The sequence below is a fragment of the Carcharhinus amblyrhynchos genome, chromosome 28 (assembly GCF_965287045.1).
Source record: "Carcharhinus amblyrhynchos chromosome 28, sCarAmb.v2.hapA, whole genome shotgun sequence".
Classification (NCBI taxonomy): Eukaryota; Metazoa; Chordata; class Chondrichthyes; order Carcharhiniformes; family Carcharhinidae; genus Carcharhinus; species Carcharhinus amblyrhynchos.
In genome coordinates this window covers 31,534,175-31,550,208 of record NC_137351.1, presented here as the reverse complement: position 1 = coordinate 31,550,208, position 16,034 = coordinate 31,534,175, and the positions used below count along the sequence as shown (strand labels likewise).

The 16,034-nt window shown below is 50.1% G+C and overlaps 1 protein-coding gene across 1 annotated transcript in view; it reads right to left on the bottom strand.

Annotated features, from left to right (window-relative positions):
- The window catches only part of tmc3 (transmembrane channel like 3), a 65,641-nt gene that overhangs the window by 37,722 nt on the left and 11,885 nt on the right, over positions 1-16,034 (bottom strand). The window contains exons 4-12 of the mRNA XM_080214091.1: positions 15,713-15,794; positions 14,260-14,366; positions 9,551-9,649; positions 9,294-9,436; positions 6,518-6,665; positions 5,202-5,245; positions 2,545-2,692; positions 2,359-2,468; positions 138-216 (exon numbers count right to left, since the gene is read on the bottom strand). Of these exons, the coding sequence (XP_080070217.1) occupies positions 138-216; positions 2,359-2,468; positions 2,545-2,692; positions 5,202-5,245; positions 6,518-6,665; positions 9,294-9,436; positions 9,551-9,649; positions 14,260-14,366; positions 15,713-15,794 (960 nt within the window). The remainder of the gene's footprint in view (positions 1-137; positions 217-2,358; positions 2,469-2,544; positions 2,693-5,201; positions 5,246-6,517; positions 6,666-9,293; positions 9,437-9,550; positions 9,650-14,259; positions 14,367-15,712; positions 15,795-16,034) is intronic.

The window sequence follows — 16,034 nt, the reverse complement described above, 5'->3', positions numbered from 1 at the left end:
ACGAGTGAGGAGAATTCACTCTGACACGGCGATTGTCAAAAGGTTAAGTCACTGCTCCCGTGGTTAGCCTCCTCCACTGGAATCACAAAGGCTTTAGTTTAAATGCTTTACAAATAATCTTTAGTTTAAATGCTTACCGCCATGCTCATACTGTTCACTTTATCGAGCAGAGCAATGATCAAACTGTAGAGATTGCCCAAGTACAGGACTAACACCCTGCATCACAGAGAGAGAGAAAACATTCAACAAAGAGAAAATAACAGGAATACAGTGGTTCCCGTTTCCCATCGCGCTTGGCCCAAAACCCGAAAATCACACCCAGGATCAACAGATCTTTGCAAGGTTGCAGTGAATATGTCCCCATCAAATCATCTAGAAAATTCAACCTCTTACTGTCTAGCACCAACTGCTAAACTAAATTGGAATTGGGTGAAATCTTCAGCTGTTACAAGAGGTGAAGAAATTCTATTCTTTAGCAAAAACAATCAAATCTCAACATGGGATCTGAGATCGTTTGACATGTCTGAAGTTACAGCCCTGTGTGTTTGCTGTTTTATTTTAAATAACAGCCGGGATCTTCTGATTAGGATTGGAACCCCCTATTCCGACTACAAATTTATCTTCCTCTGATTTTCCTGGACCATCTTCTGACGCTAGGTTCTGCAGGACCAACCTAACGGCACGGTGGCACAATGGTTAGCACTGCCGCCTCGCAGTGCCAAGGATCCGGGTTCAGTTCCAGCCTCGGGTCACTGACTGTGTGGAGTCTGCACATTCTCCCTGAATGGATTTCCTCCGGGTGCTCCGGTTTCCTCCCGAAAGATGTGCTGGTTAGGGTGCATTGGCCATGCTAAATTCTCCCTCAGTGTACCCGAACAGGTGCCAGAGTGTGGCGACTCGGGGATTTTTGCAGGAACTTCATTGCAGTGTTAATGTAAGCCAACTTGTGACAATAATAAATAAACTTAAACTGGAACAATGACCCTCTCAGAGAGCAGTGGAGTGAATCCAGGCAGAAAACACTTGGACAGCACTAGCTGCTCTGCTCTGGTAAGTAAAAAGTTTAAATGTGCTAAAATTTCTTTGGAAAGCTATAGAGAGAAGTTAAGAACATAAAAAAAAACATAAGAACATAAGAAATAGGAGCAGGAGTAGGCCATCCAGCCCTTCGAACCTGCCCCGCCATTCAATAAGATCATGGCTGATCTGTCGCTGCTCAGTTCCACTTTCCCGCTTTCTCCCCATAACCCTTAATCCCCTCTCTTGTCAAAAACCCATCAACCTGCGTCTTAAAAATATTTAGCGAGGCAGCCTCCACCACTTCAACGGGCAGAGAATTCCAGAGATTCACCACCCTTTGAGTGAAGAAGTTCCTCCTCAACTCCGTTCTAAACCGCCCCCCTTTTATCTTGAGGCTGTGCCCCCTAGTCCTACTGTCTTTTTTGAGCGGGAAGAGTCTCTCCACCTCTATCCTATCCATCCCATTCATCATCTAAGTTGGTGTGCGTAAGGGGGCAGGGGTGGCACAGTGGGTTAGCACTGCTGCTTCACAGCGCCAAGGGGACCCGGGTTCAATCCTGACCTTGGGTCATTGTCTGTGTGGAGTTTGCACATTCACTCCGTGTCCGCATGGGTTTCCCCTGGGATTTGAAGTCAGGTCAGGCAGCAACTGGAGTATTGTGGGGAGTCAAGTGTGGGGGGCTAGTTAGATCAGATTGACGGGGTTCAGGGGGCTGTGGGGGGGGGGGCGGGGGTCAAGGCAGAGTTGGATCGATCGAACTAGGGGGAGTCAGGGGTGTCGAGGGGTAGTTGGGATGATAAGGGGGGAGTGGGGGTGGTGGTCAGCGGTGTAGTTACTCAGCAGTTTGATTAGATCTTTTCCGTCTATAATTTTCTGGGTAACTATCCTGATGAATAAATTGGAATTGTCGGAAATTTCGGGATTAGGAACTCCTGCTGGAAGTTCAGGCAATTCCCCACGGAGACTTTGCTTTGGGGCTTCCGTGAGATCCCATAATGTATCTTCCGGGATATGTCCGGTCTCCGATCATCCGGAGATGGGAAGATGTGGCCAAACGTTTCCGATATTTAACAATTCAGCTCCATCTCTGCATTCAGCAGAGTTTCACAGGAGGGGTTACACACAACTGTCTCAAAGTTCTGAGGCTTGGCTCTGAGAGGAGAGATCCTACCCTAAACAGTTAACCAAGTCTCAACTTCACTTGACATTAACGCGAAAGAGAGTTCACGTTTTGATAGACTCGGCATAAATGAATGACTAAATTAGTGCCAGCAAGCAAACTGATTTAGCCTTTCTCTGGAGTACTAAGGCTGAGGGTGGAAAAAGAGGTGAGTTACCTGGCCAGTTGGAAGCGGAGAGTGGTTCTGGGGTGCAACATCTCAAGTTGAGCCACGAGTTCGAACACGGAGGGGGCAATCATGGTGATGAGTGAAACGACCACGCTCACCTGAACAGAAAGCAGTCCGGGCGTGAGCTCAACGATAGGACAGGGAGATCAAACAGTCACGAGGACAGGCCCGTACCTCATTCTTTTCCCACAGCGTCAACTCAACCTTGGTCCGCTCGAGCTCCTGCGAGCGATCGACTACAAAGTAAATGATGTAGATACTACCGGCCAGCGACAGGAGCACCAGGATATTGGCGAGAATCCTTAAACTTACGATCACCGCCCTGGAAAAAAGACGAGATGGATTATTTTCGATTGAGTTACCTATATATAGGTGTAGAAACGTAGGAAACAGAAGCAGGAATAGACCCTTTGAGCCTGTTCTGCCATTCACTTTGATCGTGGCTGATTATCGAATTCAGTGGCGGGTATTTTACCATCGCACTGTGACTCTTTCTGGGCGCAAAAAATTGGTAAAGTCGGGCATGGGGTGAGCTGCCCCTCATTAGGGCAGATCAGCTAGAGGCAGTCTGGGAGAGCATTCCAGAAAGTTCCATGCAGTTTGCTTGTTAGCATTGAGGCGACAGGCAAGAGAGCACTCGTAGGTGTGGGAGAGGGAATCAGTGCCTCAGTGAGGATTGGGGGCGGGGGGGGGGGGCAGGGGAGAGAGAGAGGGAGGTTATCACACAGCCACTGGGAGATGGGGGCCATGTGGGTCCGGGGTGGAGGGGGCCCGCTGCCACTCTGCCTGCAACCGGTGGGGAGGAGGGGGCTACGATCGGTCTGTGTGGTGGGAGGGGTTGGAGGGATAGAGGGGCAGTAATATTGCGGGGGGGGGGGGGGGTGAGTGGTAAATGTCTGTGGGGACCGGGGTGGGAGGGTGGGGGAGTATTATCCGGCCCAGGAGGAATCTGGGAGGGGCGCATCGTGTTTATTTTGCCCGTGTGCAGTTGGAGGCTCCGTGCGGAGTTGTAGAATTTTGGGTGTGTTAAGCCCTGCCCATGGGCGTCTGCAGCAAGAATCGGAATCGTTCAAAATTTTGCAGCCAGTGTGTGTACTGAGAGGGTGGGGGGCCCAAAATCAAGCCCAAAAAATGGATCTGAGACTCTCCCAGTTGCAAGTCCACCCAGCACTTAGACAAGAAAATGGTAAAATACCATCCGCTACCCTGATCCCTCCTTCCCCCCATATCCCTCAATCCCTTTAGCCCCAAGAGCTATATCTCATTTCTTCTAGAAATCAGACAACGTTTTGGCCTCAACTACTTTCTGCAGTCATGAATCCACACATTCACCACCCTCTGGCTGAAGGAATTTCTCCTCACCTCAGGTCTAAAATGTTTAGCCCTTATTCTCAAACTGTGACCCCTATTTCTGGACTCCCCCACCATCGGGAACATTCTTTCTGAATCTAGCCTGTCTAACCCTGTTAGAATTTTATAAGTTTCTATCTGATCCCCTCTCACTCTTCTAAACCCAGTGAATATAATCCTAAACCACTCATATGACAGACCTGCCATCCCAGGAATCAGCCTGGTAAATTTTCATTGTACTCTCTCTATAGCAAGGACATCCTTCCTCAGATAAGGAGACCGAAACGGCACACAATACTCCAGGTGTGGCCTCACCAACACCCTATACAACTGCATAAAACATCTCTGTTCCTGTACTCAAATCCTCTCATTATGAAGGACGATATGCCCTTTGCCGCCTTTACTGCCTGCTGTACAAAGAACAAAGAACAACACAGCACGGGAAACAGGCCCTTCGGCCCAACGAGCCCGCGCCGCCATCTTAACAATGTATTTTTCCTACACCTCCCTTGACCCGTGTCTATGCTTATGGTACCCCCATTGGAAACCAGATTCAGGGGAGAATAATTTAGGGACAATTTGTTACACCAATCAGCCTAAGAGCACATCTTTGGGGGTGTGGGAGGAAACCGGGGCACCCGGAGGAAACCCACACAACCACAGGGAGAATGTGCAAACTCCCACAGACACCGACCCCAATCCATGTATCTGCACAGCAAACAGTGATAGTCACTGAGCTGTCGTGGTGCCCATCTGCTGGTCCAGTAAGCATACACAAAATGACGCGAAGTACTAGGCCACTCTCGAAACATCCAAGAGCAGCCCACGCACGACCCACCGTGTGCATACCCCTCGTTAGACAACAAGCTGTACCTGTGCTCTTACTTTCAGTGACTGATGCACAGCGTGGCATGGCTCCTGCTCTACCCAAGGTTGCAAGAAACTACAAAATATAGCCCAATCCATCGTGTAAACCAGTCTCCCATCCATTGACTCTGACTACACTTCCCGCTGCCTCGGCAAAGCAGCCAGCATAATCAAGGATCCCACACACACCCCGGACATTCTCTCTTCCACCTTCCATCAGGAAAAAGATACAAAAGTCTGAGGTCACGTACCAACTGACTCAAGAACAGCTTCTTCCCTGCTGCCATCAGACTTTTGAATGGGCCTACCTCACATTAAGTTGATCTTTCTCTACACCCTAGCTATGACTGTAACACTACATTCTGTCCTCTCCCGTTTCCTTCTCTACGAACGGTATGCTCTGTACAGCGTGCAAGAAACAATACTTTTCACTGTATACTAATACATGTGACAATAACAAATCAAGCCAAATCAAATGAGGACACTAAAATCTCGCTGGGTATCCACCTCTCTCAATTTACACCCACTCAGATAATAATCTGCCTTCCTATTATTGCTACGGGAGATGATTGTTAAAGTTGTATTTTTGTCCTTTCCCTCTGGCCGATACCTACAAGCTTCTGTCTTTCTTCTTCACTTGTTCCTCCAGAATTGCTTCCTTCGAGAAACAGAAAGGACATTTGGTATTAGCCAACCAGTAACCGAGACTCGTGTGAAAACTTCGCAACAGCAGATGAAACAAACACTGGCATTAATGTACAAAGATTACAATGACACGGGGGGATTTTGATTGAGTAAATAACGCAATGGTTGGACAGTTCATCATCAGATTTACAATAATGGCAAAATAGCGGAGGTGAGATGAAGGGAATGTTTAACACTGCGCCTCATTGTGATACAGTAAGAAGTCTGACAACACCAGATTTAATTCCAACTGATTTATTTGATAGTAAACCCACAAGCTTTCGAGGTTTCCCTCTTCGTCAGGTGAATGGAGAGTTCTGGCCTCAGACAGAGCGTATAACAGCACAGACAATTTACAGATTACTGATTAGAATGCAAATCTTTACACCTAACCTGCTGTTTGAGTCTTAAAGTGGCCGACAATGTGTGTGGAAGGAGCACTGATCACAGGTTAAAGAGATGTGTATTGTCTCCAGACAGCACAGTGAGTGAGGTTTTGCAAACCCAGGCAAGTCACGGGGGTTACAGATAGTGCGACATGAACCCAAGTTGAGACCGTCCTCATGTGTGCGGAACTTGGCTATCAGTCTCTGCTCAGCGACTCTGCGCTGTCGTGTGTCGTGAAGGCCGCCTTGGAGAATGCTTGCACTCACATTGTCGGCCACTTTAAGGCTTGAATAGCAGGTTAGGTGTAAAGATTCGCATTCTAATCAGTAATCTGTAAACTGTCTGTGCTTTATATGCTCTGTCTGAGGCCAGAACTCTCCTGACGCAGAGGGAAACCTCGAAAGCTTGTGAGTTTACTATCAAATAAATGGGTTGGACTTAAACCTGGTGTTGTCAGACTTCTTACTGTGTTTACCCTAGTCCAACGCCGGCATCTCCACATCATTGTGATCACAGTGCTGAACACAGGTTCAGGAATAACTTTCAAAAGTGGATCTTGGACGAGTAATTGAAGAGGAGACATTGATATGATGAGTACATGGGATTTAATGGGATTGAGGGTTACAGATAGGCCTGGTAGGTAGGGATATGATCAGTGCAACTTGTGGGCCGAAGGGCCTGTTTGTGCTGTGGTGTTCTATGTTCTATGATACAGCCATGCGGAAAGAGCAGGGAGAGTGGCATTAATTGCAAAGCTCTTTCAAAGAGCCGGGTCAGGAACAATGGGCCGAACGGTCTCTGCCTGGGCTGTATGATCACCATCCTAGCAGCTGGGGATGGGCCGCTGGCCGCCTCTTACCCGGATGCTGTTGATCACTGCGGCCGTTTTGCTCTCCGCCGCCTCCGGGTTGCCGATCAGATAATCCCAGGCACAGAAGATCTTCCAGCAGAAGGTGTAGTTCTCATCGGAGGCACTGGCCATGCTCAGCCGGGAATTCTTCGCCATTCTAACCATCAAAACAATCAGGGAGTTACTCTGCCTTTGAACAGACGCACTGACGGGGTGGGAAATTCGGACGTGACACACACACTTGGATACTGAGATGTTGCTGCTACTGGGATTTGGGGCTTCATTTCCATAAAGTAGGTGAGTGGTGGAACAGACAGATGCAATGGGAGATTAGGCCGTTCATCCACAGGTCAGTGAGGAAGAGTCATAGAAACCCTACAGTGCAGAAGGAGGCCATTCAGCCCATCAAGCCTGCACTGACAACAATCCCACCCATAGCCCTGTCCCTACTAATCCCACATATTTTCCCTGCAGGTGCCCCTGATGCTAAGGGGTAATTTAGCATGGCCAGTCAAACTAACCTGTACACTTTTGGACAGTGGGATGAAACTGGAGCACCCGGAGGAGGAAACCCACACAAACGCCACACAGTCGCCTGAGGCCGGAATTGAACCTGGGTCCCTGGCGCTGCGAGGCGGCAGTGCTAACCACTGCCACCCAGGGGAGCATCCGATATGGAGTTACGGGCAGTGTGGGTTGGGATGCGGCTTCCTGCTCCTCATTGAGGTAAGTATCTCATAAAGGTTTATGACCTACGTATATGATGTATGTTGGGGTCTGGGGTGTGTACTGCTCCTTTAAGAGTGGGGGTCAGGTGACCCCTGGGGATTAACTCCTCCCAGTGTGGGATCCCAAGTTGCGCAGTCTAGATCCTGACGGTGGAATAACGCACGTCTATAATAAAATGTTCCCCAGTGTATAAATGACGAGGCCTGCTTTGTGATTCTTCTGCACCTTACCTGGGTAATTACATCCATAATAACCCCCACCTTGTTGGCCATAGGATACGGCAGGCCCCTTTAAGGTCTGGTTTTAGGGAGTGGCTCAGGCCAAACCAACCGGGACCAGGGGATCTCACTCGGACTGGTATTAGCCCCGCTGTTGGTACTTGCCTTCACCTGCCAGCCAATGGTAGTATTCTAGGAGGTCATTCGGCCCATCAAGCCTGTTTTCTTTGCTTCAGGCCCAGACACTGTGCAATCATCTAATGGCCGAACATGATGGGTACCACCTCCCCCTCTGTACCCCCACCCCCCCCCCCCCAGCTCATAAAGAACAGGAACTTCCTCTTTGCCAGATTGGAGGCAGGGACTGGTAGCGAGGGTAGGAGTTGGGTTCCTCCAGTTGCCAACTGGTTTCACATTTGGCAACGCAGCTTAAAATCGGGAAAGGACATTCACACCAACGGGGATAAAAACTCAAGTCACATTTTGTAAACATTAGTAATAATCATGTTAACAAAAAACAAACACATGAATAAAACATAAGAACATAGAATATAGAACATAGAACAGTACAGCACAGTACAGGCCCTTCGGCCCTCGATGTTGTGCCGAGCTATGTCCAATCCCAAGATCAAGCTATCCCACTCCCTATCATTCCAGTGTGCTCCATGTGCCTATCCAATAACCGCTTGAAAGTTCCTAAAGTGTCCGACTCCACTATCACAGCAGACAGTGCATCCCACACCCCAACCACTCTGAGTAAAGAATCTACCTTGGATATCCCTCCTATATCTCCCACCATGAACCTTATAGTTATGCCCCCTAGTAACAGCTACATCCACCCGAGGAAATAGTCTCTGCACATCTATTCTATCAATCCCACTCTTATAAACCTCTACTAAGTCGCCTCTCATCCTCCTCCACTCTAAAGAGAAAAGCCCCATCTCCCTCAACCTTTCCTCTTAAGACCTACCCTCCAAAGCAGGCAGCATCCTGGTAAATCTCCTCTGCACTCTCTCCAATACTTCCACATCCTTCTTATAGTGAGGTGACCAGAACTGCACACAATATTCCAAATATCCAGGATGTTGCCTGGATTGGGAGGCGTGCCTTATGAGGATAGGTTGAGAGAGCTCAATCTTTTCTCCTGGGAGAGATGAAGGATGAGAGGCGGCCTGATAGAGGTTTGTAAGAGGTATAGATAGGGTGGATTCTCGGAGGCTATTTCCCAGGGCTGAAATGGTGTCTACGAGAGGACACAGGTTTAAGGTGCTGGGGAGCAGGTACAGAGGAGATGTCAGGGGTAAGTTTTTCACTCAGAGGGTGGTGAGTGAGTGGAATCGGCTGCCGTCGGTGGTGGTGGAGGCGAACTCGCTGGGGTCTTTTAAGAGACTTCTGGATGAGTATATGGGATTTAATGGGATTGAGGGCTATAGATAGGCCTGGCAGGTAGGGATATGATCGGCGTAACTTGTGGGCCGAAGGGCCTGTTTGTGCTGCAGTGTTCTATGTTCAAACGCGGTTTTACTAAAGTCCAGTATGGAATAAAACGGGTGGGGGTGAAATTAGAAATACAAGCAGGAAAGGCAAATTCTCCTTGCTTGCAGCAAGAGGGGGGGGGGGGCGCGAATGATCGGAAAATTCCAGCCCACACGTCCCCAGCCATTGATTATCAGAATTTCCTCTCCTGCCCCCTCCCAGTTGTTGCACCCCCCGCTCTGCCAAACCTCCCTGTTAACATGACAACTGAAAAATCAAGGAAACATTGTAAAAACCAGCAGGAAATACTCCAAGCATTCCAGGTTAGTACTCGAGGTGGAAACGCAGTTTAGGATAATTACTTTCTCAGGAGGATGACGAAGCTGTAGGCAAACACGGCCATTCCAACCATAAAGTAGGCCAGCGGCAAGCGATAGCCAGCCCTCCCAATCTTCCTCTCGTTGCCATAGTAACCGTAAAACATGACAGAGTATTGGAGGTAGCCCTGCGTGGTGGACAGAACGGAAGTCAGAACAGGGGCACGGGGCTTAATTAAACAACTAGGCAATTCAGCGGGCAGCAATATTGGTCAAGTAATAAAGGATGTTAATAGGCTTGCCCCGAGTGACCAGATGGTGTCCAGGTCTTGTGCGGATGCGACGTATCCCGCGGGAATGGTTTTGCTGGGAACACTTCCAAATGGAGCGCCTGCTAGGAGCTTGTAAAAAAAAACACAAAACAGATGCCATCCCATTACCAACTTTACTGAACCGATGTCAGCTCACGTTACTGAAAAGGAAATTGATTATGTTCATCTTTGCTGGTAAAACATGACGTTAAAAAGTAGCTCGAATTTAAGGATGTGCCTTGTTTTGTTATATTGGACGAATCATTTGCAGTACTACACTCCCACTCCAATTGAGTGACATCCGTGTGTGTAATGGGGGGGGGGTGCGGGTCTTTCGGGTCAAACCAAGTAAACAAACTTAAATTACATTCGGACGAAGAAAAAGGGGGCAGCTCCCCAAAAGGAGGGGGAACAGAAACAAAAAGTCCAAAGGAAACTTAAGACACGTCAAATCAAAATGTGATTGTCGGGGTCAGCCCCTGCGGTGCCCAACGGGTGCGGAAGGCGTCGACTGTGCCCGCGGACACCACGTTCTCCCTTTCCAGGGACACCCGGCCCCGAATGTAGCCGTGGTACAGGGGCAGACAGTCGGGACAGACAGCCCCCGCCCCCACCCCCGATCGCCCCCTGCCTGGACCTGTCGATGGCGCGTCTCGCCAGGCCCAGGAGCAGGTTCACGAGGAGACTGGCATCCCAACGCTCCCCTCTCCGCACCGGGCGTCCGTAGATCAGGAGCTGAAGTACAAACAAAACACCAATAAAAGGTTCTTCAGAAGATCAAAAAGGGAAGTGCAATCTATAACACGAAACGTAGACGTGGCCCACGGATTCCTCGAGGCCACAGAAAGAGCAGTCTCGCGAGCCCGTGAACCAGTGAGTCCTACGGTTGTGCGGAACTGCTGCGTGCAGCACCCTCCACCCCAGGTCCCCGGGGTAATTGGGGGAGATCCCTCCGTAGAGCGACCTCCATCAGGGACCTCCGCCGCCCGGCGGTAACAAGGCCCGCCATGGTGTGTCCGGGCGACGGGCGAGGACGTGGTAGTGGAAGGTGTGCAGCAGCAGCCCGTACAGGAAACACCTCCGCGCGCTGGAAAAAGGCACGGAGGACATTCCCGCGAGGCGGCTCGCGCTGTGGGGTACCTGGCCCGGGGAGGGTGGTCCAGGCTTCGGGCCAATGTGGTATTCCGTCCGAACAGGGGAACGCTCGGACGGGGTCCCACCGCACGCCTGAGCCGCCTTGAGCTCGCGTGCACTTTCAGGGCCCAGCACCACCGTCCTAAGGTCATGGATGGCTTTTCCGTGTGTGTAACGGGCAATCCTTCCGGTTGACGACTGTGGCCAGAGGGGATATTGTGGAGAAGGACAAGCCCTTTAAATTCAATTCGAAACAGAGGCCAGTAAGTGCTGCTGTGTCTGCACTGTGAGTGTTACCTGGCTGTGAGAGAATGCTTTTGGAGTTCAAGTGGTAAGTTATAAAAAGGTAAGTAGTCATTAAACTTGCTTTCAGGGCGAGCTAAATTAATGGGGAAGTTAAAAGCTGCACTTTAGTTGGTGCATTCTTGAAACAGGAGTCAGTTCTCAGCTGAAACTCTGTCTAATTGTGCAACTGACTCAAATCAGTTCCAGGGCAGTGTAGGTAAAAACCTATAAAAACAGAGGCCAGGCAGTGCTGCTGGCTGTCAGGAGGACTTATAGAGTTGGGTGGAAATATGGAATGGAGATGCTGGTGTTGGACTGGGGTAGACACAGTAAGAAGTCTCACAACGCCAGGTTAAATCCAACAGGTTTATTGGGTGGCAAAAACTACTAGCTTTCTGAGCCCTGCTCCTTTGGTCAGCAGGCCCCGCGGGGGGAGAGTGCCGATTGGTCAGCAGGCCCCGCGGGGGGAGAGTGCCGATTGGTCAGCAGGCCCCGCGGGGGGAGAGTGCCGATTGGTCAGCAGGCCCCGCGGGGGGAGAGTGCCGATTGGTCAGCAGGCCCCGCGGGGGGAGAGTGCCGATTGGTCAGCGGGCCCCGCGGGGGAGCGTGCCGATTGGTCAGCGGGCCCCGCGGGGGAGAGTGCCGATTGGTCAGCGGGCCCCGCGGGGGAGAGTGCCGATTGGACAGCGGGCCCCGCGGGGGAGAGTGCCGATTGGTCAGTAGGCCCCGCGGGGGAGAGTGCCGATTGGTCAGCGGGCCCCGCGGGGGAGAGTGCCGATTGGTCAGCAGGCCCCGCAGGGGGAGAGTGCCGATTGGACAGCGGGCCCCGCGGGGGAGAGTGCCGATTGGACAGCGGGCCCCGCGGGGGAGAGTGCCGATTGGTCAGCAGGCCCCGCGGGGGGAGAGTGCCGATTGGTCAGCGGGCCCCGCGGGGGAGAGTGCCGATTGGTCAGCAGGCCCCGCGGGGGGAGAGTGCCGATTGGTCAGCAGGCCCCGCGGGGGGAGAGTGCCGATTGGTCAGCAGGCCCCGCGGGGGAGCGTGCTGATTGGTCAGCAGGCCCCGCAGGGGAGAGTGCCAATTGGTCAGTAGGCCCCGCGGGGGAGAGTGCCGATTGGTCAGCAGGCCCCGCAGGGGAGAGTGCCAATTGGTCAGTAGGCCCCGCGGGGGAGAGTGCCAATTGGTCAGTAGGCCCTACGGGGGAGAGCGCTGATTGGTCAGTGGGCCCCGCGGGGGAGAGTACCAATTGGTCAGCAGGCCCCATGGGGGAGAGTGCCGATTGGTCAGCAGGCCCTACGGGGGAGAGCGCCGATTGGTCAGTAGGCCCCGCGGGGGAGAGTGCCGATTGGTCAGCGGGCCCTACGGGGGAGAGCGCCGATTGGTCAGCGGGCCCCACGGGGGAGAGCGCCGATTGGTCAGCGGGCCCCACGGGGGAGAGTGCCGATTGGTCAGCAGGCCCCGCGGGGGAGAGTGCCGATTGGTCAGCAGGCCCCGCGGGGGAGAGTGCCGATTGGTCAGCAGGCCCCGCGGGGGAGAGTGCCGATTGGTCAGCAGGCCCCGCGGGGGAGAGTGCCGATTGGTCAGTAAGGGCTACTCTTCATCCTCTGAAACTGAGTGAGTTCAGACTAAAAAAATCTTGGAAGTGACAACACAGGAGAGCTGTGATTTGATTGGTTAACAGGGAGCTGTACTAAATTTGAAAATCCATTTAAATTACTGGTTAGACATTGTGTTGAGACCGAGGTAATAAGTAGATATAAATTAGAAAAAAACAAATTAAGAAAACTAATCAAATAAAATAGAGGTGGAGGGTCAGGTGATATGATGTTCCTGCAGGATGTGGGAGCTGGTGGACCCCATTGTGGCTCCCAGTGAACACGTCTGCAGTAAGCGTTGGTTGCTCGAGGAACTCTGGCTCTAAGTGGATGAGCTGGATTCTGAGCTTCGGACGCTGTGACACATCAGGGAGGGGGAGAGATCCCAGACACTGTTCCAGTGGCATTCACCCCCTTAGAGTAAATACCTTGAATTCAGCCAGTGGACAAGGACAGGATGGTATGGCTGCGAGTGAGGCAGGGTAGAGAGATCCAGGAGGTAGGATTGCAGAACCCTCAGTCCCTGAATATGTCCAACAGGCTCAAAATTCTTGCTCCCTGTGTGATGGGAAGGGAGAATGAGCAAACTGACCACAGCACTGTATTATAGGGAGCCGTTCGAGTGGGGTCAGAGAAAAGAAATGTAGTCGTAATTGGGGATAATACAGTTTGGGGTATCGACACTGCTTTCTGTGACCAAGATCAAGAGTCCCAAAGGTTGTGTTGCCTGCCTGGTGCTCGGATTCGGGATACATTATCTGGGCTGCAGAGGAACTTGGAGCGGGAAGGTAAAGACCCAGTTGTCTTGGTCCACCTAAGTACCAATGACATAGGTAGAGCAGGAACAAAGGTCCTGGTTAGACCCTATTTGGAATATTGTGAGCAGTTTTGGACCCTGTACTTAAAGTAGGATGTGCTGGCCTTGGAAAGGGTCCAGAGGAGGTTCAGAAGAATGATCCCTGGAATGAAGAGCTTATCATATGAGGAAAGGATGAGAACTTTGAGTCTATACTTATTGGAGTTTAGAAGAATGAGGGGGATCTTACTGAAACTTACAGGATACTGCAAGGCCTGGATAGAGTGGACGTGGAGAGGGTGTTTCCACTAGTTGGAAAAAAACTAAATCCAGAGGGTACAACCTCAGGCTAAAGGGATAATCCTTTAAAACAGAGATGAGGAGGAATTTCTTCAGCCAGAGAGTGGTGAATCTGTGGAACACTTTGCTGCAGAAGGCTGTGGAGGCCAGGTTTTTAAGACAGGTAGGTTCTTGATTAATAAGGGGATCAGGGGTTATGGCAGGAGAATGGGGATGAGAAAAATATCAGCCATGATTGAAGGGCAGAGGACACCCGATGGGCCGAGTGGCTTAATTCTGCTCCTACGTCTTACGGTCTAATTCAGATTAAATTTCACTGTTGCCAGGGTGAAAACTGACCCAGTTTTACGAAAAGGAAACAACACAGACTGCAAGCAGGTAGTTGATCCACCACAAATGGTATTAGGCTCTTCTCGAAAGGGTAGACCTATTCCGTGTATATAACAGGAGACAGAGACTTCTTACACATTGGGGGATGAGATATTACTGCTGGTAAAATGGGCTGGATGGGGGACAAGGTGTGAGCAGGGGATTTTGGACAAATTTAGCTTCAAACTCAAGACGTTTATCTATTCCATGTAGCACCACTTACCTCTGGTAATATCACGAATGCTCCAGTCATCACAGTCAACACTATGTTGATGCCAAACATCCATCTCAAAAAGATAAAATACGAAGCAACTCCAGAACCAAAGTGACCTAACAATGAGAAAATATTTCACCCATACAGTCAACAGTAACACAATCTCAATGGTGCAGAGTCTCATCAAGAAATATTACTGAAAAAAGATATAAGCTGTCAAAGTTTTTTTATCTTGTATTCATCAGATGCAAGAATACCAAATTTCAAAGACCGAGACAGTTAAAGTAAGAGATTGGTCCTTTGAGCCAGCTTTACCATTCAATAAGATCATGACTCAAATCCAAATTAATGATGAACACTGGATTATCTCAGGAGAATAGAATGTTTCCCACTTTAAGTGGGTAGGACCAGCGTCAGGCTTTCTAGCTCAGTAAGCAAACTATAGGGCAAACCTTCTTCGATTCCATCAAAACTATGTGCCTCAATCCAAACAAAATCATATTCCCTTTACACCAATATATCATTACAATCCAACCCCCATGCCATCTTCCCATCTCGTGACTTCTTTTAGGAAGACAGAGAAAACTATGCCCACAAGAGATTAAGATGTGCAAACTCATTTTGCTTAAGATCATTCAGGTGACAAGGACTTTCATATCTTCAACCGGGCTGGTTGTAAGTGTACCTCACAGCACCACCTATGTCTCCATTACAAATGCTGGAGCCCACACAAAGCTCACTTCGCCTCACCAGCAGCACTCACGCAAGTTTGCATGACATGATGAGGTAAAGTATAGCATTGAGAGAGAATTTATCCAGGATGGCACAGTGGCACTGCAGTCTCACAACGCCAGGGGCCCAGGTTCAATTCCAGCCTCGGGTCACTGTCCCTGTGGAGTTTGCACATTCTCCATGTATCTGCGTGGGTTTCCCCCAGGTGCTCCGGTTTCCTCCCACAGTCCAAAAATGTGTGGGTTAAGTGGATTGGCCATGCTAAATTGACCCTAGTGTCATGGGGTTAGGAGGGTTACAGGAATGGGGCATGGGTGGAATTATGGTCGGTACAGACTCAATGGGCTGAATGGCCTCCTTTGTACCATAGGGATTTTATGATACGATCTTTGAATTCATGAAACATGAAAATGTGATTCATACATTATCCTGTCCCTGCTCGCTGTGAACATGAGGTTTGAACGATGCTGCAAAGATTAGGGCTGGAATCTTTCCAAACATCCTACCACAGTGAACGGAACTGGCCACCAGACTCTCCGAGCTCACTGCTGCGGGAACGTGGCAATGAACGGGTGGTAAGATCGTGCCCGAGATTTATCACTACTGTAAGACTTTAGTCTCATTTTTCAGTCCGTGCCACAGTGAGAGAGAGCTGCAGTGCCACGCCTGGCACTAACACAGGAGGGGGATGAATCACACAACAATCTAACTTTTTGCTTCAATCACTTACTTTCTATCTTCTTTATCCTCATTTCCCAGGGGATGAAAAGCACGGTGATATTGTACACCAGCCTCCCAAATTTCTTCCACATCTAAAATGTGAGAGAGAGTAATTTACCACACAGCAGCAAACTATCGAGCAAAATGTTCTAAAAGTGAACTCAAAGCAGAGAGGAAGATGGAAACAAACAGCAGGAGCAGAAAGCCCATCAAATCACTCGGCACATGAAACTTTAGGAACTTTCAAACGGTTATCGGATAGGCACATGGAGCACACCAGAATGATAGGGAGTGGGATAGGTTGATCTTGGGTTTGGACATAGCTCGGCACA